This window comes from Antedon mediterranea, chromosome 7, assembly GCF_964355755.1.
Source record: "Antedon mediterranea chromosome 7, ecAntMedi1.1, whole genome shotgun sequence".
NCBI classification, from domain to species: domain Eukaryota; kingdom Metazoa; phylum Echinodermata; class Crinoidea; order Comatulida; family Antedonidae; genus Antedon; species Antedon mediterranea.
The window spans coordinates 26723344-26745940 of NC_092676.1; the positions used below are offsets into that span (position 1 = coordinate 26723344).

A 22597-nucleotide genomic window follows, 5' to 3' on the forward strand; every position below is an offset into this window, starting at 1 on the left:
TTTAAGCTACCTAAACTATTGTTTAGTCTTGTGTGTTAGAATGTCAAACCGCTTGCTATTGCTTTGTTTGGGGAAAAAACGTTTTATTGGTTAAGATTTGAATTTGTAATAAATATTGTTCTCGTCTTTACTCCATGATCTATCTAAACAAATTTTTAGAAATTGATATTTTTGGTATAAATTATTATTATTTTACCGTCGTAAAATTTTTTTTTTTTTAAAGTACAAACAACAAATAGAAGTTACATAGGCCCTACATGAACCTAATATTTTATACACCTTACCTTACCGTAAAATCTTTCATTATAACCAATACTTACATTTTGGAAGAAAGAAACTAATTATCCTTATCGTTAATATAATTATATAAGTCGGTTGCCGTATTCACCAATCACACTCAAGTGAGATGTTTCCCTTAAATACTAAGTATCACTTAACTCTATAAATATTTAGTATTCCTCTTAAATTGTTTTCACTTAGGAGATTTTTTTTTATTATAAAGGTACGTGTTTCCCTTAGCCTAAGTGTGAATGGTGAATACGGCCACTGGTATACTTGGGACGCCCTATTCAAATGTACCCTTTAATGCGTTCTACTGTTTTCACACGTACAGACGTACATTTACACACAAAAAACCGTCGCCGAAATTAATAGCACAAATATTTATTACGTCACTATATGGACGTCGGGCTATCACTCATCCGAAGAATAATATAAACATCCTGATCTAATCATTGTTGGATGTTTTCATAAGAGCAAGCAATGTCTAAAAGATCCTATTGTGTCATTGTGGAAGTCAACCACACCCGGTGGTGTACATAACCAAATGCCAACCAAAAGAACCCTGGTTGAGTCTGTAAGAGTTCGTAAAACTTTGTTTACACTATCAAGCTTTATATGAAATATATGAGATGTGCCCATAATCATGATGATGTCATATCTGGCATATTTGGGAATATCACTACCATATTTGGAAATATCACTACCATATTTGAGCACATCACACTTTCTTTGTCAAACTGGTTTGATAGTGTAGACAGAGCTTAACACTTGAAAGCAGGTCGAAGATTTCTAAGGGATTCGATTATTAAGAAATTATTAAAAGAAAATGTTGTGTGAAACGGATTTTAAAATGTGTACACGCGCACCGACTCTGTCACTGACCAATGAAAAAGCATACTGGCATGAGAGAAAGAAAATGCTGATGGAAACGGATTTTACAATGTGTACGCGCGCGTCGACTCTATCACTGACCAATGAGTGAGTCGGTCACTAATTAGATATGTGATTAAATCAAACACGCCTTATTCAAAAGGAAATTAATAATTCATTAATTAAATTTCTATCACGTGTGAAAAAAGCGTAAAATAATACAATTAAATCACAAAATAAACTATATACATGGATTGTTTAATCATAAAAATTGAACATAAAAGATGGACATTAAAAAACTATTATTGCACTAAATTGTAAAGGCATCGTTCTAAAATAACCTTAAAAAATTATGTTCAACGTAATATTTCTATTTTCTATAGAATATTGTGTATAAAAAAGAAATAAATATTAACAACACGAGCGGATGTAGTAAGCTCGCATGCGCGTATAAAAAACACACGCACACACACCAGATTGTCTTATTCCAATACTGACAGGTTTAAAATCAAAGGTTTATCATTAAATTTCCGACAAGGATGAATTTCTTGCAATCTCTATTTAGAATAAATAATTTATCTTATTACAAATTTGGGTTAATCGTGAAAATATTAACCTGTTTCTAGTACGAACTTATACACACGTGGGAATAAGACGTAGGGGCTAATGGAAAGGATATTTGTGTATATCTGAATCTATTAATTGTATTTCCTGAGCAATTTAAGCCATTAGTATTATTAATAACATATTCTATCCTGAGACACAATGTTTCTAATGACAAATTACAACTCCACTCCCAAAGACTTGTAATAAGACTTTGTTTATGTAGAGCATCTTTTGTATTGTTTGTTTTGTGAACCTCTGAGGGTCCCTAATGATCAGAAATTGCTGGATGGATCACCCTCATCAAATATGGTAAAAAAATATATATACATTGATAATAACTTGGTCAGAAGTAATTCTCGGGTTGGACTCGAACCCACGACCTCCAGATCCTTAGCCTGGAGAGTAGGGCAAAACATCTGACCAATTACTTAACAACTGATACAAAGCTACTCCAAAGTAGTTACAAACAATTACAATATATAGATAATAAATTAAATATAATAAATATTAATACTTTGGAAGCAATTTTATCTTAAAAAAATGTCAAATTGACAACACTTAATTTAGATATTAATTATCAAATATTTAAAAGCATTTATAAAATAAAATCAAGCTGTTTTCTATCTATACAATTGGGTTAAGAATTTAATGACATAAAATAAGCACACAAGGTATTTATGTTGCTTTGTGTGCAGCACAATACGAATTCACTAAGAATTAAATACTAAAAACATAAATTTTATAAAACTGGGTGTTTATTTTGTGTGTTCTACACTTATTTTCAACCATCATGGGGTAGGACCCTGTATTTGTACTTGGTTTACATTCAGTGCTTGGCACATACAACATAAAACACACAAGTGAATAATATATATATATATACATATAACATACATACATATAACTACTGTATATATCATTATTCACATGATGTGTATCATTTCTCTCTTTTTTTCTTTTATGAATCACAGGAAAGGTTTCTTACTCTGCAGATCTGATACATTTAACTTCATATTATAGTATTTATTTGTTAGCAAAAGAAGACAATTGATTTTGTGACTCAAACCTTTTGCATATAAACCATAAAATGGGTCACAGGATAATTCTGACCTTCTCATACATCGACTTATAAGACATAACTTTATTTCTTCCAAAAGGTTGATCGTTGAGAGGAGCGTTTGAAGGAATTGCTAGCAACAGAGCCATTTTGTTGAACACTGTAGATAAACGGTGGGTTAGAAAATGCGACAGAGGCCACTGCTGGTTCCTTGAATCTAAGGGTACGATTTGATGATGTTCCAATACCCTGTTAAAGATAACAACATCATTATAGCATTAATTTTTTCCTTATATAAAAATGGCTTGTCCAATATATTTTCCAGAAGATTACGGGGTTACCCATGTTTACTGGTCTATCTCAGCCCCTGTGGTTTGTGGTCGGGGCTCTACTCTGGTAACCGTGGGTCCATAGAGAACCTAATCCGAATTTCCTCAATTGGAGACCGAATTTCCTAAATTTGAGGATGAATAGCAAAATTTGAGGATGAATAGCAAAATTTGAAGATAAATAGCAAAACAAGCAATACTAATCTTACCTTTTTCACAGCTTGTTTTTCCTGCAAGTTAGCTTTCATCACAGCCACTGGGTAGGACTCAAACTGGCTTGTGATTAGAGAAGGAGATGTGATCTTACTGACCTCTCGCGGATTCTGTGTTACACTTGCTACATCTCCATTCTGCATCTGTGATCGTATCCCTCCCACGTCGGTTGTTTTCAATACTGGCGGTTTATTTACTTCAACCTCTAACTGATTGTTTAATTTCTTATGAGACGTGCTTAGCGAATGATTCACCTGATATTTAAGCATCGATTCAACTCCACCTCGATTGCTTAAAGATGGAACAGACGAAGAAAGTCTCGGAGAATGGTTACTCCGCATGCTGTGAAAACTATGTTCTCTTGGAGTTATTAACGCACGTCCTTCAATTTCAGGTATTATATTTTGATTGTTCATCGCGGACAACATTGTATCGTCCATAGAATTCCTAGATAATTTCCCTTGTAATTCAAGGCGTGAGACGTTAAAGTATTGTCGTGGGTTCCGTGCAATCAGAAATCGATCATTGAGCTGATGTTTATTATCCAGTAAATGGTTGTACTCGACTGTTCTTCCAATATTCGTAGGTGATACAGATTCAGGTTGATATAACGAACCTAATGTTTTGTTTTCAATTTCAATGGATGGTGAATTGTCCGACTTTCGGAAAATGTTCATACACTGTTGCGGCTTTTCAACAAACATATTTTCTGCATCGCTTTTCACGTTTCCCTGATACAAATATTGTTGCTTGTTTTGAACATGGCGAGCGTGATTATAAGGTATTGATCTTTCATCGCTTACAATTCTTACGTTTCTATTTTCGGTTAAATTATTTACATTGTTATAATTAACATTCAAACCAGCTTTATCTGAATGTACCTGAGGTTTGTCATTCTCGCTTTTAAAACCACTGGGAGTACTATCGCTATTTAATTTACTATCCGTAGGTTTTTTCTGCGTATTTTCATCTATCTTTTGAAGACTAACTTCATCTTGATCATCATCGTTACTCGCATTCGTTCGTTTATCTGTACTACTTATCGCCGGATCGGGGTTACTCTTTGGTCGAGGACCATCGCTGCGTAAATCACTCGAACCACTACTCCTTAAACTCATGGCGGAGCTGCTTCCTGATCCATCTCGCTTAACGAACTTCATTGTAGGCTGACCCTCATACTGAACCGTACCTTTACTGTTCTGCATAATGACTGCATTGCCATAGAAATTCTGCGCGTTTGAGAAATGATGGGAACTGTTTGCCGTTTTGTATTTGAAGCTAAAGGTGGATGGATCCGATATAGGGGTAGATTCGGTGTTGCATCGATGTGCTTTTACTGCTGTGGTACGTAGGCTGGGTTTATCTTCCTGTTTAGTTGTAGACTGTTCGGATGAACTGAGAGAGGAAATTCTACCATCTGCCTGATGAATTGTATTCTAAATTAGAACACAAACTTTATATTTGAAATACAGACAAACGATGATACAAAATCAGGGAGAGAGTTACATTGTATAACCACATGCTTAAATTCATGCCATCGGATTGGTTACTAATAGTGGTCTATAATAACATTTTGTCGGTAGAAAATAGGTAAATGCATTCCAATAATATATAAAGAATATAACTATGATTATATACACCAATGTTACTTTTTTCCAAGCATTAATACTACCAAATAGTGAATAAAAAATGTCTTACTGGTTGCTGTTCTACCGTTTGGATAACAGTCGGCCGGGGAATGGAGGTTGTGACGGTGGAGTGGCTAGGGACAGTGCCTCCGAACTGATTAGTGATGTTGAACTGAGGTGTTTCACTAAAGGGAGAGAGTTGATTTTTGTGGAAAATGAGTGCAAAGCAGTGGTGAACAAAGCATATACCAAGCAAATAGAAATGAAAGAAAATTGGATATTGCAGCTTAGTCTAGGTTTTAAATATTAGTAAAAAGATAAATATTTTGGCACATATGGCGTTTCATACATATACTACTTGAGCTCGTAATTGAAACGCCGACTGGTGGACTAACATAAAAAAGACAATACAGACTTGTGGCAAATCTAATTGTGGCTGTGCTAGGTGTACGACCCAGAGCTGACCCCTGTCAGAGGAAAAATCTGTGAATCCGAGAAAGCTATTAAAATATACTCATCTAAGCACCATTAATTTCTGAGGTTGCTTCTCCATTCCATAGTATCTAGGCACTTGTCTAGTAGCTTGAGCCATTTATAAGGAAAGCACTGGCATTATCTTTGACCAATTAACCATGGAGGTGTAAATTATACCTCCATGAATTAAGTTACACCAACTGGTAGCCTACCCAATGTTACACCATATAGTGTTGGCTGACATGATGGTCCAATCATAGAGATATTATTATAGTTCACTATAATATCTATATGGCCCAATGTAGCGAAAGCATTAAAAAGTGTTTTTAAAGCTCTGTCTGCACTGTCAAACTAGTGTGATGCGCCCAAATATGGTAGTGATATGCCCAAATATGGCAGAGCTATGACATCATCATGTCTATATATGGGCACATCACATTTTTTTTTATCACATAAAGTTTAATAGTGTAGTCAGAGCTTTTAGAGCTAACTGTAACCTGATACTTGTTCAAAGAAGTTTGAGAGGAATGAGATTTTAAAATCCAATGTTAATGGAGCGTATACAGCCTTGATTCGTAGTTATGGAATAAAATCAAAATGTTAATATAGACAAAGACAAACATATATATTTACAATACTAACCTAGATGCTTTACTTGCATTTGTTATGTTAGTTTGAGACGTAGTAGATTTTACAAGTTGGTTCATTTCAACATACGATGTTTGTTCTATGCTACTAGAAGGACGAGGTCCTGAATGTTAAAAAAAGCAGCAGATCAATCAATAGATCAATAATCAATAAAGATTACTAATAATTAATCAATACAAACTAGTTAGTTTTGAACTGTCTAAACTACAGGAAGGTAATACATTCTGTAAAATATTATCTATCAATGTAAAAATGTTTTTTCTAAACTAAGAGAAGGTCAAGGTTCAGAATTCTGTAAATGATGAAACATAAATAAATAATCAAAGAAAAATAATTATTAATCAATATTTGTGTTAGTGTTTAATCTAAGTACAAACCTTGCATTGGTGTTTCAGTTCTTTCGATATAATGTGAATTCCCTGTGAAAAATGATAATAAAATGTATTATAAAGCAACAATAATTTATAGAATGAATGAATATATAATATAATAAGTACAATAATAATATATCAGTGAATAGTAAATAAATTAAAGTAATAGTTTTTTTACCCCTCAAAAGTTGTTTAGAAGAGGACCTCGTCATTAATTGTGGTTTACCAGAATTTGTTCGCCTTTTAAAAAAAAAAATAAATTCTATTTTAGTAATTTTCTTTATAAACTTAGAACAAAAAGCATTAAGAATAAACATTATATAGTATAGCTTGGTTCTCACTAGCAACACAACGCAACGCAATCTACGCAACGAAAAAAAAATGCCTATCTAGTCATTATGTTTGCCCCCGCCTGCGTGGAATCAAACCTACAATGTTTGCAGCACTATTGCGTCATCGGTTGCGTTGCGTCGATACGTCGCTGCGTTGCGTTCTAGTGGGAACCACGCTTAAGAGAGAAGGGAAATAACAACATTTTATAAATAAAACTCACCCATTATATACATGAATATTTGTAGCTGATGGACATCGACTTCGAGTTAAGGGTTTTGCTGTGAATGCTGTCAAATAATAATTAAATTAAAAACAAATGTTAGTTCATACATAAAGTATCTAAACCTTTCTTTTGCATAATTGAACATATTACTAAACTTGTAAAAAATAGTGTAATATGTGAGGGCGTGTGGTACAGTGTGTTGGATGTTTGACTACTGATCGTGAGATCGAGGTTCGAATCCAACTTCCGCTGCATTGCTTGTATCCTTTAGACAAGATACTTTACTTACGAACCCGGTTAGATCAAGACACAACCTTGCGCTGATTACTAGCTACATTATAAGAGTATGTTTCCATATGTGTTTGATCCAAAATGACTGGGGCAATAATGTTCAGCGCTTAGAGGTTTCACAACATTAGACGCTATATAAATCCAGGATATTATTATTAATATGGCATACCTTTAGTTATAACTTCAGCATAATTTTGACTGTCATCAGTGAGCATTGGTTGCCTTTTCAGCGGGCTTCCCGATCGTCTGCCAGTCATTTGAGGTTGACCAATCGGAACCACCTTCTCATTTGGCACCATAGACATGCTTATCTGTTTGTTGTAAGGCCGATTCTGGAATGGTGATGGTGCTCGATGACTCAATGACTGAACAGATTTCCGCGTGTCTACAACTGAATGTGTCCAGTCAAACTTTTCATCTAAAAGAAGAATTTTTCAAATTTAGATGCGCAAGTTTTTGTACCCAGAGATTTAACGAAATGGAGTGGAGCTGTAGCTTGGTGACTTAGATGCTCGGCTACCAATCCCAGGGATGTCCTGTGCTTACCTGCAAATTGTAAGTCAGCAAGTTGATTAGCTACATAGTGTTCCGCAAATGCTTTCTCGTGATGTGGGCAGACACCTTCCACATGGCCTAGGGGTACGCCTGTCGCAGTTAATCCATGGTTACCTTGGGAGTAGTGGAACGTTGATTGATCTGTGGTAATGAAAATGATCAATGTTAAAGTATGCTATGATAATGCGTCTTACAAATCTTAAGATGTTGAAGGTAGAATATACCACTCAACTGGTAGGCTCTTTGACCAACCTTTTCGTTCTCTACAAAGAAACCTGTCTATCACACCAAATCACATAACATGCAGGGGTCACATGTTTTGTACACATACCTTGAGCTGCTGGGGGTAGAACACCGCTCATCAGGTAGGCATTAGTGATTGCTTCAAGGTACTCTGTCTGCAATGAAAAAACACACAAACAATTAATAAGCTTTCCAAATTATTTTTAACATTTTGGAAAATCTTCTCTCAAATAAAATTCGCTGTGGTACTCACTTTCTTTAGTTGCCTTTCCTCACATCTTTCCTGAACAAACATCGGCACGCCATCATTTCTTCCTGGGGTGATGCTTCGTTTTCCAGCAGAAGAAAGACGATCTGTATGTCTGTATCTCATTGTTTTATCCTGAAGAAAAAAGTTTCTATAGATAAGACGAAGGTAAAAGGTTTTCCAGGAACAATTACATTGAAAAAAGGTTTGTAGTAATAAATGAGAATGAAAAATAATATTATTATTTTTTTTTAAATATTAGTTTGATAAAAAGAATTTTAATCCCAATAGTATAACATGTTAAATATTTTACTTTTTTCTTATCAGTTTTTGAAGTTGGTGTTGTCTTCTCTTTGCTGTCTTTTGCATTTTCACCAGCTTTTTCCTTCGCAAGCTTTTCTGCTGCTTTTTCCAAACTTTTTCTTTTTTTGTCTCTCTCCTTTCTTGATCTCAATTTTTTCTTTTTGGAAAGCTGTAAAAAATGTCATATTTGAAATATCTTCATCCAAATAAAAAAAAACTTAAACAACACTAACATTACCTTTCAATGAAAACTGATTTCTAGTTAACCAAACCATATCATATCAGTCACTTTATGGCAAAGTGCCCCTATTATGTTACAATATTATTATAATAATTACTGTTATTCATAATTCTAAATAATTTTTACCTTTGGAGCCAAAGCAAGCAAATGCACAGGAAGACCATCATCAACTGAACTATCAGATCCACTTGTACTAAGAAAATAAAAATTAACGATTAAGATTTTATAGCATGCATTATGAAACACTTCCACCCCCAATCTGAAAATGGATTGTCCTATTCACCATACCTCGATTCAATAGCTGATGTGTAATCATCACTCAGGTTGACTATACCATTCTCTGGCATAGGGGATCCTGTTCGTTGAAGATGCGCTAGTATTTCTTGTCTCATTTTCTCCTTTAGTTCATCCAATATTTGTTCATACTGAAATAAAAATTAATATTTATGTAGTTCTAGAATTTTGTTATTATGTTCTCAAACAGACATAATAGAGAAACGCAAACAATTTATGTAAACATGTAGTGTAGGCCTGAATCTGTTTACTAAGCAAAGATATAAAGGAATATGATCAATTTAAAAACAAACACAACAGCTACTACAGTACATAACAGGGTACATTATAAGCTAAAATGCTATGATAGGGAGAAAGAAAACGAATATAAATATTTACAGATGAGGAAAGAAAAGTGAAATGGTCCAATATGAATTATTAATTTAATGAAAACATAATCAAATAAAAAAAAAGCAAATACAGTATCTCCATAATATGATGTAAAGTAGACAAACAAAAAGGCAAATGTATACTTTTTTGGAAAATTTATTTGAATAAACGCCCTAGGGAGAAATGTGTTTTAATACAATATTGTGTATATGCATGTGGCAGGGCATTTATTTGAGGAAATAAATAAAGGCACCTGGCACCAGGGCATGCTGAGAGGGGGGGGGGGGGGGAAGTGGCCAGGGCATTTATTCGATGAGGGGGGGGGGGGGGGTTATTTAAAATGATGTTCTATGGGGGCGTTTATTAAAAATGATGTTCTATGGGGGCGTTTATTAGAGGTAGGCGTTTATTCAAAGCAGTGCGTTTATTCGAATAAATATGGTAAGCATTAAAAAATACAGGCATATAAAGATTACAAAATAAAAAAAAAACAATTTCAAACAAATTAGTGCAAATGAAAATTGCTTATGAATAATTCAACATCTGTTTGTATTTACCATTGAGAATATAAAATTGTGGCATAAAAACGATATGTAAATATTATAGTTAATAACTTTGATAAGAAATGAAGAAATAGTTGATTACATTAGGTTATATAAAAAAGGCTGGCTTCCTCAATGTTACTGAAAATAGCAGAAACAATTATAAACTGCTCATGAAAACTTTGTATTTTTTCTTTTTCTGTCTCAAAATATCATTTTTTTGTAATTGTAATGCGTCCGTCTACGTTTTATGCTTAGGGACTACAAAGACAAGCCACTTTGGCTTCTGTCTGTAAACTATTGATGTTGAATAAATGTTGTTGTTACACTATAAAAAAACTCAAATCTGGCTAGAACGGTACAAACATTTTGTCGCAATTGATGAGAAAATTTATGTACATTATTTTGAAATTATTATTCAAAGGATGAATTAGTTTATATATTAAATTATATTAGTTAATTATAAAAATAGGTAAGTGGGACTAACCTTAGAAATATCTGGGTCACAAAGGTCCAGCAAAGAGTCACAAAAATGGTAGCCCATTGCTTCAAAGTCTTTGGTGTTGAAATGGGTCTTGCTCCGAGAGCCTAAGGAAGAGCCACAGAAAGTAGCCTAGCAAAAAAAAAAAACCCATTCATTTATTTATTTTATTCAGTTGACAACCAACAGCAATTTGTTGAATCTAATAAACCAACAACATTACATAGACTTAATAAATTTACCCTTAAATATATTTAAGCTATAAAATTATAAACTAAATCAACATCAAAACATGTAACAAGCGCACTGTAAAAACAATATTATATGATATAAAAAATGTATTTTCTTTTAATATTTTTTTTCGGAAAAACAATTATTACCTCCATTGTGAAACTATTCAAAATTCCCATTTGCCAGATAACAACACGCCCAGTACCTTCTTTACTCTTCTGAACTTTGAACTTGCAACTATTGTAATTAAACTGAAAGAAAAAAATGTAAAAGATATAGTTTCACTACTAAGGACGATCAAGTATACTGATGGAAACGTCGAGAAACTCAACCGTACACTTTTTCAGAACTATTATACAGTATACGTGTACCACAAACTTTATATCAACAACATTGAAATTATTGGAACGTCTTTCAATTAAGACATTCAGTAGTTAATCCATTTGCAATACTGTAAATTGGCTGAATTAACCTAGTCAGTAGTGACGCCAGACAAGACAAAATCATGGTGCAACCACTGAATGTGGTCCACTTTGGATCTGCCAGATTGTATTTAGTGTTATACTGTATGTTTTACGACCTTACTTTGCAACATATTAAATAAATCCAAACAAACCTTCTCTGGGGCGTTCCTTCCCAAGATAACTGGAAATATACGCTCCCTTAAACGTCGTGATGCGATACGCTTATTATCACAGCCGTAGATAAACACATTCTGTTTCCTACTGTGTCCGTGAAGGTCACAGTACATAATGATCTCACGTTCATCTTGTAACCTGAAAGAGAAATTGCAATGTAACCCAAAAAATGATTGTGCATCAGATAATTATGCCTTGTCTACACTATAAAACTTTATGTGACAAAAAAATGTCATGTGCCCATATATGGCCATGATGATGGCATATCACTACCATATTTGGAACATCACACTTTTTTGTTAAACTAGTTTCATAGTGTAGACAGAGATTAAGAGTATGTGTTATTAACACAATATAACCTCTCCTTTGGGACACCTCTGATGACGCCTCTATTGTACAAGGGGAAATATATATTTTAACACTACGGCTAACCCCTATTAAGGGGATAGGTATAGGTATAGGTATAGGTATGTCCCAAAGGTGTCCCATTAATATGGGTTCTATTCTAATTTTTTACTTGAAATTGATTGGTGGAACTTACTTCTTAATCATGTTTTTCGTGTGAGCAACCGACGGGAAGGAGTCTTTGAGAATACTCTTGTAATTTCTGTTTAAGTCTCGTCCAGAAAGAGAACATCTATAGTTGCCGACAATAACACCATCAGGATTCAACATCGGCACGATTTTAAAAACAAATGTGTCTCGCAAAAGCTGGTAGAAAAAATTTGAATACGATATCAAACATCAAAAAAATAATCCAATCTCATTCACTTTTGGTTTTCACTAAATAATAAATTAAAGTTATTAATTAAGATGTTCGCTTACCTTAGCATCAGCACTGTTCCCTGTAAGGTAGTCCAGGAAACCCTTCATCATCCAGCTGGAATTGGTTTCACCTGGATGCACTCGTGCAGTTAACACAACTGCTTTTTTAGTCTTTGAAAATGAAAGAAAACCTTAGTAGTGATAGCCTAGTAGTACACGATGTTTATTTTTTGTATGATTTAGACTTGTATACACAAGAGATGAAATGACTTGTGAACTCACAAGATTCTTAGGTGGTTGCATATCTTAATAAATTATCAAATAGACATGTGTTCACACTTGTAAAGTTACCTACCTTAGCATCTGAAGGGTGTTTAGAAGGTGATGTTATCGTAAGAATGTACACGCAGTTACCAGCTAAAGACCGGCACAAAACACGCACTTTGCAAAACTTATTCTTCACTGGATCGTTACTAAGATTTAACAAATAATCCTGTGCAAAGAAATAATAATAATGTTATCATATAATATACAGTATAATAATTAGTATAATACAATTAAAAATATAATAAAAATTACTGTAATATTAACATTTGGCAGTGCAATAGCTGTCAGCATTTAATCTCTATTTAGGGCCAAAAAAATGATCATTTCCCCATGGGATATGGAATAATGTCACTCAACCCAAATATTTATTTTACATTTATAACTATAAAATGTTCATAGTACCTGTAGATGCGAGTAGGTGTATGGATAACAATGAGCAAGGTAACAGGTATCATCTGCATTTTGAAACACACATGTCCATGTCAACGAATAAAAGTATTTTTCACCCTTCAAATCTGTACGTCTGTATAAAGAAAGCATAATAAACCATCAGAAAATAGCAGTTGGGATCTAATAAGTCAATAAACAACAGGATGCTGAGCTCCAGAGATCAAAGGGTTTATCTGTGGCTGTGACATGATCAGTTCCCCCACCCTTAACATTCACCACAAAGAATATGTACATAGCACAGTATTCTTGGTATGTGTCGCAGCCAGACATAAGATCAAAGGACTGTTATGAGTTAGGGCAAGTACAAAATAGCCCATGAAATTGTGAAATTATTTACTGCAGTAAATCAAGTACTGAAGTAAAATCTTACTGTATGTTGTTCTTGTAATATTTGATATCTTGTCCGATTCTTCTCCAGCCTCTTCCTTTTGTCTCTGCATCTTTTTCTGAATACATCAATGGCTTCATACCCATGTTATACAGACTTCCAGACTGTGCGAAAATAACAATGTTTATAAATACATTTAAACATAGAGGTATGATACAACTAGAGAATCAACTAATTTAACAAGGTGATGCCAACAGGGCAGGGATTATCTCCGTAAAATATTATTGGTTTATCAAACAAATTATACTGTTGATGATTTGCCTGAACTTACTTTGAGAAAGTTTGTGATAGTAAATCGGTAGCGTACACCTGGTTTTACGTTCTTCACTTGGAAATAGAACCACTGCGTGTGCTTATTGGTGTACATATCATATCGTAGCAATAAGTTATATTCATATTCTCCACTGAAATAGAAATATGAAACAAACTCTATATAAACACTAGTAGTAGTACAGATCAGTTAGTATAAATTATATTAAAAATCAAGACATTTACATGACAGATAGGGAATTGTTAAAAATATATTCCCCATGAAAATGTTCTATCTTTTGACTGGAAGTCAACCGGTTTTGGTTGAATTTAACAGTTTATTTTGTCTTTTTATAAGTGAAAACGTTATCTTTTTAAGGATTTTAAGTGATTATATTAAAACTATTCAACATCTCTTTTTTTATTAATCTCAATTTTTCATGTTCTTGGGGGACAATACATCTTTGGGCCTAAATCTATTTCTCACTCCTGGTTATCTTTATCATTATTTTCATTGGTGACCGAATAAATATTATTATTATTAAACATACACTTTAGTAGCTTTCATCAGATTCCCACTTTCAAACCGTGATTCAAACAATAGAGTTGTATCTTCTTCTGATTTTAATTTAATACCGCGGAACGGACAGCTGTGTTTGCTTCCTCCCACTCTAGACCTCAGAAACTGTGAGACAATAAAACAAAATATGAATATGAAAAGCTGTATAATAATATAAGCAATAAAAAGAATTGTTTATTTCTAATTTACATAAAATATGGCTTCAATTTATTTTCATTTCAATTTCATGAGTTTAGCTACATTTTTTTATTACCATATTTATTCAAATAAACGGCCCGCTTTGAATAAACGTATCTCCTGAATAAACACCGTCTCCCGCCCGCCCATAGAACATCATTTTGAATAAACTCCCCTCGAATAAACTCACCAAGGCCTTTATTTATTTCCGCAAATAAACTCCCACCACATGCATTATATAGATAATATTGCATTACGCATTTCCTATTTGTAGTAGAATTCATTGATTGACATGATCTACAATTTACCAAGCATTTTGATACAATTTTGTCTGTTATTATATCCAAGGATGCTTTGGCATGGAACTTTTGTTCTGTTTACACTATCAAACTAGTTTGACAAAACAAAGTGTGATGTGACCAAATATGGTAGTGATATGCTTAACAAATATGTTAGTGAGATGATATCACCATGTTCATATATGGGCACATCACATTTCACATAAAGTTCGATTGTGTAGACAAGGCTTAATAATAGTTGTATATCTTGAATACCAGGTAAAATATGAAGGGAAAATATAACTTACATAGGCCTCTTTGGTTGGTGGGTTGTAGTAAACAACTTTACCATCTCCGTCTGTTGGGTGGTGAGGGGTTTTCTCTAGACCGGCTACAATTCAAAATCAATGGAAAACTATATATAAAGCTCTGTCTACACTATCAAACTAGGTTGAAAAAACAAAGGTGTGATGTGCCCAAATATGGTAGTGATGTGCCCAAATATAGTAGTTTTATGACATCATCATGTCTATATATGGACATTTTTTGTCACATAATGTTTGATAGTGTAGACAAGGCATAATAATCAGATTCACAGTCAACATTTTTTTGGTTGCAATTTCTCTTTCAGGTTACAAGATGAACATCATTATGTACTATGACCTTCGCGGAAACTTTAGGAAACAGAATGTATATGGGCACATCACATTTTTTTGTCACATAAAGTTTGATAGTGTAGACAGAGTTTATTGTAGTAGGAAACTCAACATAAGGGCATCAATCAATATTATAACATGGTTACTAATAAATGAGGTGAATAATTTACTTACTTGGGACATAGAAAGGCTCTTCAAAGTTCGGTACAACCGAAACATGGAATATCCTGTCGGGTAAGACCTCCATTTCTGCAGGCCTATGAAATATTGTAAAATAATATGAATAAAGAAAGGACACCTCCGGCAAGTACAATTATTTCAGTATGGATGGACCTCGTTTCAGAAACGTTTGTACCATTTTTAGGGACCGTGAACTACTCAATAGGGAGTGTAACATCCATGTTAATTATGTATTCCTAGTTAAAAAATTATTTTTATTTTAACTAAAATTAAACATTTATTAAACTCACCATCGTGGTGCCTGTTGTGGTCCGTATTCTTTATTTAAGGCGTACAAATTCCGTGGCTCACGAAGTTTAGGAACCTACAAAAACATGTTGTTTAAAGTTATATTAATTAAATCATTATTAGGTCGCGTCTTAGTCTTATCTCTGTAGTGTAAAACTCAAACAATCGAAACATTAACATTATTATTAGGGACAGATTATCATGAAACATTTTTATTGTCAATCGGTAAAGTTACAGGGAATTAAAACATGTAATGTCTTAAAATATTTGGAGTTCCTTTAGTATTTATAAAAAGGATGTCATTTCTTAAAAGTTTCTTAAAAGCGGTATGAGGTGTGTTTAGATAATATACATAATCACATGGTGGTCCTTATGAATGAGAACAGGGAATGTTACTATAGAAATCAATAATCCATTTTAATGAGAACTTGATAGTCAATACTCATCATCTAAGCCTAATCCCAAAGTGGATTACCTTCCTGAAAGGTATAACAGTATAGATTATCTGTCGGGATGTGATGGGTTTCCTATACTTAAATCATTATTATAAATTGAATAAAAATAGTTTCTTTTAATTTACAGAAGAAAAACCGCAAGTGGGCATATTTGAGCGAATACTATCAGACTACCTTATAGAAGCACTACCAAATCCCCCACAAGCTTTAATTTAGAATGTAAATGCATTAATTCTAGTATGTAACACTGTTGGATGTATGTAATAAGATAGACAGACTTACCATCTTTCCTGCTTGATAACTGTATGTGATCTGCGTTGATTTTTTCTCATCCTCACCTGGTCGGTAATCTGCAAGAATAATAGCATCTCTTTAGTGAGTAACTAAATTGATAACAGTGTGCCATACAGCATAATTAAATGATCAATAAGAGCTTCCGTTTGTAAATATCATTTATTGGATTATTTCAGACAACTATCTTATTAATTTTGAGTATTGAGGATGAATGTGAAACATTCTTTGTTAGTCATCACTGATTGGTTTATTAAAAATGCTGTCTTGTTACTACGGGATACAGTATCTTTGAAATCCTTAAAGAAACATGCTGATATATTAATTAATAACTTCAAGTAGTCATAAAATTGTTGAAAGTACAACATCCTGCTATACTCGTCATTGATTGACTGTTTATGTTGGCAATATTTAACAATGTAAATAAAAATTTCAGGAAACTCTATACTCAATATCAAGAGACTTAATCTGTAAATAAATTACAAAAATAATATCAATTGACGTTGAATAGTGCGGAATAGTCAACTCCATCCTTAGTTTGAGCCCTCCTAAAATAGTACTATTCTATTGATTGTTATTTGGCTTAACAACAAAAAATGTTTGCAAAAAATGTTGTCATTAAACTCAAGTTTATCTTAATTCTATTATGCTGTCGGAAGTTCAGCAACATTATTCACGACATCACTTCAATGTCAATCAAGGACTTACGAAAGTTGGTGAAGCTGTCGGAAAAACTGTAAAAGCAGCAACTGATATAAATTATTAAAAAATTGCAAAACGTTCGGCGAAATGTATATTATTCTATTTTTCGTACATACCTACGCATGTTTATATAATACCTCTCACCAATTGAAATTATATAAGTATGTAAAAATAGAATCCACAAAATCTACAGAAATGGTAAGATATATCCAGACAATACTCCCTCTGAACTATACAAAGTACATGTCGTGTAGTAAATCAGTCTGAAAATCACATCACACTACAACGTAATAATAGACGTTTTGTTCTCCCACAATGGATTGCGACGGCGATCAAGTGGTTGTGATTGTGCCGTGTTGCAATATTGCAATTTATACATCTTAACGACAACATGATTTTATTGATTTTCTCCCACTATTTGTGAAAACAGAGCCACTGTGTTTGTTCTTAAATACCAGTTCTTTTTACTTCTATTCTAAACTACTGATCAATATGTGTAAATAATTTCATATGGTTTGAGTATTACTACTACTACAATCAATACTTATGTAACAACATGCATATATAGTGGCACAATAGATGGTACTTTAAGTAAGCCTTTAAATTCTACAACTCTGGGTTCAAATCTGCCTAGCTTCCATGGTCAAAAACAACATCATGTATCTGCCAAAAAGTATTTATTTTTTATTTAGTTTGTATTAACTTATACAATCAATACTTTAATGTAACAACTAACATGCATATATAGTGGCACAATAGATTGGTGCTTAGTAAGCTGGCCTTTAAATTCCACAGCCCCGGGTTCAAATCTTCTCATGGCAAAAAACAGCATCATGTAATGGATTGCACTAAGGCATGTAAACTTTTTATTTTTATTTATTTAATTAAATTCTGATTTTTTTTATGAAGAGCCTGTAGAATTCTGATGCCCTGGATTGAAAAGCTATCAAAAGAGGACGCAGGACAAATACAGGTCACGGACGTTGGTGGTGCATGTTTTGTGAAACGACGAATTAATTTTAAAGAAAATGCTTATCATTGTTTACTTATGAAGTACAATAATTAAATTGACTAGCATGACTATGTATGAAACAATGTTTGTATGACACATATACAGGTGTAAATGGATGTCTAAAGTAAGGTAAATAAAAAACATCTGCTTGGTTTCACACATGAATATTAATTCGCTTCTTGTTAAGAATGTCAAAATGATCATAAGTGTGTTTGTGGCAACAAGAATTTGTTTCACATTCTTCCACGGATTCTTTCAACTTAAATTAAGGTTTTATAAATGTATGTAACTTATATACTGTCATAAAAGATACAATTAAAGATGTACAGTATTGTCAAAAAATTGACTAGCATGACTATGTATGAAACAATGTTTGTATGACACATATACAGGTGTAAATGGATGTCTAAAGTAAGGTAAATAAAAAACATCTGCTTGGTTTCACACATGAATATTAATTTGTTAAGAATGTCAAAATGATCATAAGTGTGTTTGTGGCAACAAGAATTTGTTTCACATTCTTCCACGGATTCTTTCAACTTAAATTAAGGTTTTATAAATGTATGTAACTTATATACTGTCATAAAAGATACAATTAAAGATGTACAGTATTGTCAAAAATAGTCAAACTGGCTGCCAGCCAAATTTGGTTTTTTTTTATATATTAAATTTTACTGTTTCTTTTGTCTTTTTAGTGAAAACATTGTTTTTTAACATTTTTTTTTCTACGAAAATGATTAACTTATTAATTAAATCTGCAAATGGACATTCAAAGTCTGATTTCATTTTTTGGGGGGACAATACATTTTTAAAAATAAAAAATGTTAATATTAATTTTCTAGTTTTATAAATTATAGACCAAAATCAACAACATCCAATTCAATAGTCTTACCTCTTGTCATAAATTGCTGTTTATCTCCAAATGAATTAACATTTTTTAAACTAAATTTGGCAACTCGTTGAGGAACAGCATGGGATATCCACGCCATTTATTTTATTTAAAAGTCTTCATTACAGATATTCAGTATCTAATTGCATAATCAGCACCACCTGTATTTAAATAACCGATATATTCACATTCGAATAGGAAATCAATATAAATATTCCATGTTGTACAACTAACAAAATCCAAATAATATACAGAATATACATACAGTACACCACCACATGGCATTTGAAGCTATTAAAAATTTCAAACTTCAAATTTGGTATACATAAGATTTTTCAACATCCTGTGAAATGCTCACGATCTGTATAATTTACGTTGTATTATACTGGTTGGTAAAAGTGCTGTGTAGGTAGGCCTACACAGCATGAGAGGGACAACCAATAGGCCTATAGTATAACCCTTCTATATAATCCTTCTATATAATCCTTCTATATAATCCTTTTACAAATGATAACAGAATATAACAAGACCAGTTGCATTGTTATTCAGTAGTATTTCTGTCACCCTTCAAATTCAGGTACTTATTTGATTGGCTGTTTTAGCTTAAACTGTATCTTGTCATGATCTTTAGTTTGTTAAGAGGACATACTTAACATCTCAAGGTTAAGACTTAAGTCTTAAGAACAAATAGGTTTTTTTTTAAAGTTACATCAATAGGTGTAAGGTCAAGACAAACAACACATGCTTTTCTATTGAAAAGAATTAATGTTTGTTTGTAATCATGTTATGGAGTTAAAAACACCTTTCACACCCGTAACTATGTATCAAAATTGAAACAATGGTAAAATCCAATAAAACATGTACTTGAGGACGCTATTATTGAATTTATACAAAAAATAATCTTTATCAATTAATTTTGACATTTAAAAATGTAAAAATTAATTAGGATTATTTTTTGTATACTTTTTAAAAACTTTTTTTGAACTCTTTTTCATTTTTTTTATAAACTATGTGGACATTGTATAATATAAATAAGTTTTAAAAATATGCTATTTCATATATACATAGTTGCTTCGTTATGTTTGTATTGTTGTAATATACAAACTTATGATGGTTATCTAAAAAAAAAGTTAACTTTGCAGATAACTGAAATAAATACCAAATACCAAACATCTACCTATCAATCAATATTTGATACATTTAGGAAACTGATTCATGAAACCCAAAAGCTATCAAAACCATAAAAAAGCCACATATTCTGCATATATACCTATATTTTTTATCTTTTCTTTTTATCCTATAATACATTTTCAAATTAAAAAGAAAAGTTGTACACAGTAAACATTAGGAAATCAAAAATTATGTAATTTTGGAGGCGGGGATAAGGAAATTACTTTGATAAATATGTTATCAAATAACAAACAAAAGGGTGTGTAGTAACAGAATTTGATTGATCCTGTTGTTAGTTGACGGACTAAATTGATGCATAAAAAATTCTCCAGAGAGGGCAGTATTCTAATAAATTAAGGTCTCAAATCTTAATTTAAGGTCTCAAATCTTAAATGCGCCTTGAGCACTCTTGAGTGGTATGTGCGCTATAAAAATCCTGTTATTATTATTATTAATCTGTCCTCCTTTTCATTCTGAAACCAGACTTCCCAGAAACTATTCAGCTAAACTGTATAATTTAACATAATCTATTTTAATAATATCAAGTAATTACAGGGATCTTAATGAATTACATAACACAATGATGCAATTGGTTAGTAAGCTCAATTTAACGGTAATATTAACTGATCAATAATGCCTCAAGGTGGAAGTAATTTCATATTGTCTACCAATAAAGTGGTGTATTTTCTTTCTACATAATATGTACAGCTTTTTTGGTAAACTAGAAGATTTGATTGATTTTATATACCATTAACTTTATTATTTATTTTGTGAGGAAATATTGGTCTCAGACATGCCTTGAAGCTAAGGTTCATTTTTGTTATTAATCGCGATCTGTTTCTTACAAATTTGCTTCCAACTTTCAATTTTAGAAGACATATATATAGCCTATACTTTACCTTGATCTGATTTGTCATCTTCCAGCGCTTGGTTTTCATACTCTGTTTCCGATTGGTCACTAATTGGGTAGTCATGATTTTTCTGCCAGTCTTCATAGACCTTTCCAGTCCGGTATGTTTGATTTTTTCCTGAAAACAGAACATAAAAAAAAAAATGATATTGATGAGGGTGGGCCACTTACTGACTACAACATTAAAGTGAATTAAATGTTAGTTGGATGGGGTAATTTATTATATTTCTTACCTGAATAATAGCCGTAGTGTTTCAGATGATTTCTCATAAAACTTTCATATGGATTCTGAAAAATAAATATATTAATTGTTTTTATGCAGTGTACTATTATTAAGACTCAACAAGATATCTTAAAAAATACTACTACTACTAGGCCTACTACTACTAGGCCTACTACTACTCTAGGCCTACTACTACTAGGCCTACTACTACTAGGCCTAGGCTACTACTACTTTAAACTATGCAAACAAAAATGGATGATGATCATAGTTTATTGCAAAAATTAACTTTCAAAGTTAATTTTTATCATCCATTTACTTGAATGTGTACATAACTATAGAGGTGGAATAAACATTAATTTCCATAGAGCCAGTGAGTATGCATTGTATTGTAATTAATTGATCATTGTATGTTGTACTTCTTAATCTTAACTTATTCTTTAATAAATAATTTTTACTTAATTATTAGCCTAGTTAATTAGTAATATAACTAATGTAATGAAACTGAATTATTGTATTTTTCTTTTTAATGAAAATAAAATGATATTCACCATATCATACTCAAAATGACATTCCTCCTTATTTTTTCGAAGCATCATGACAAAGTCTTCTTAGTAACATCTGCAGGTTGCAGTTTCCTCCTAGCTAGGCCTACTCCTTCGTTCCGCCAGCGCGCTGATCATCAGAAAAGAAGATTTGCCTAGGGCCCTAGCAGTAGTAAGGTCTAGCTTTTAGGGCCTAGGCCTAACCTACGTAAACATTAATCAACAAAAGAAATCTTTAAATGGCTCAAACAACCCACAAACTCAACATAAAAGAAATGAATTATCTGTTAGAGATAACTAAATGATTTATATTTAAAATAATAGATAGTTTAGGTAGTTCTCAAACTGTTTTTAAAGTCGAAAATCACAACACATCCAAAAAAGCGTTCTAAACCTAGCAACACGAGCGCCACCTATCGTTTCAGACAAATATCTGATAAATGATCCTCTCTCTCGATCCTCCTCTCTCTCTCCCCACTCAATTATGATTTCCTTATAAAATGATAACTCCTTCACAAAATATCCTCAATCAATTGACAATTTTGGTCAGATTGTTCAAATCGATGTAAACAAAAGCATTGAATGGAGGCTTGATT

The 22597-nt window shown here is 32.6% G+C and overlaps 1 protein-coding gene across 2 annotated transcripts; it reads right to left on the minus strand.

Moving 5' to 3' along the window:
• Positions 1–1407: 1407 nt before the first annotated feature.
• On the minus strand, positions 1408–22059 carry LOC140054412 (cytosolic carboxypeptidase 2-like). Of its 2 annotated transcripts, XM_072099388.1 has the most exons (31): positions 22008–22059; positions 21470–21524; positions 21226–21354; positions 16545–16612; positions 15810–15883; positions 15514–15596; positions 14992–15074; positions 14200–14333; positions 13671–13803; positions 13382–13503; positions 12964–13084; positions 12590–12727; positions 12295–12405; positions 12011–12180; positions 11448–11607; positions 10981–11082; positions 10607–10732; positions 9203–9339; positions 9041–9107; positions 8684–8842; positions 8377–8505; positions 8212–8278; positions 7872–8021; positions 7495–7743; positions 7032–7098; positions 6657–6718; positions 6485–6526; positions 6102–6210; positions 5056–5170; positions 3354–4793; positions 1408–3064 (listed from the first exon to the last, which is right to left on the minus strand). In XM_072099388.1, the coding sequence occupies exons 1-31, from the start codon at positions 22053–22055 to the stop codon at positions 2900–2902; spliced, it is 4815 nt and encodes a 1604-aa protein (XP_071955489.1). In that variant the 5' UTR covers positions 22056–22059; the 3' UTR covers positions 1408–2899. The 2 variants fall into 2 exon arrangements, with proteins under 2 accessions (XP_071955489.1, XP_071955490.1); XM_072099389.1 differs by lacking the exons at positions 1408–3064; positions 5056–5170 and having other exon boundaries at positions 4571–4793.
• Positions 22060–22597: the final 538 nt, after the last annotated feature.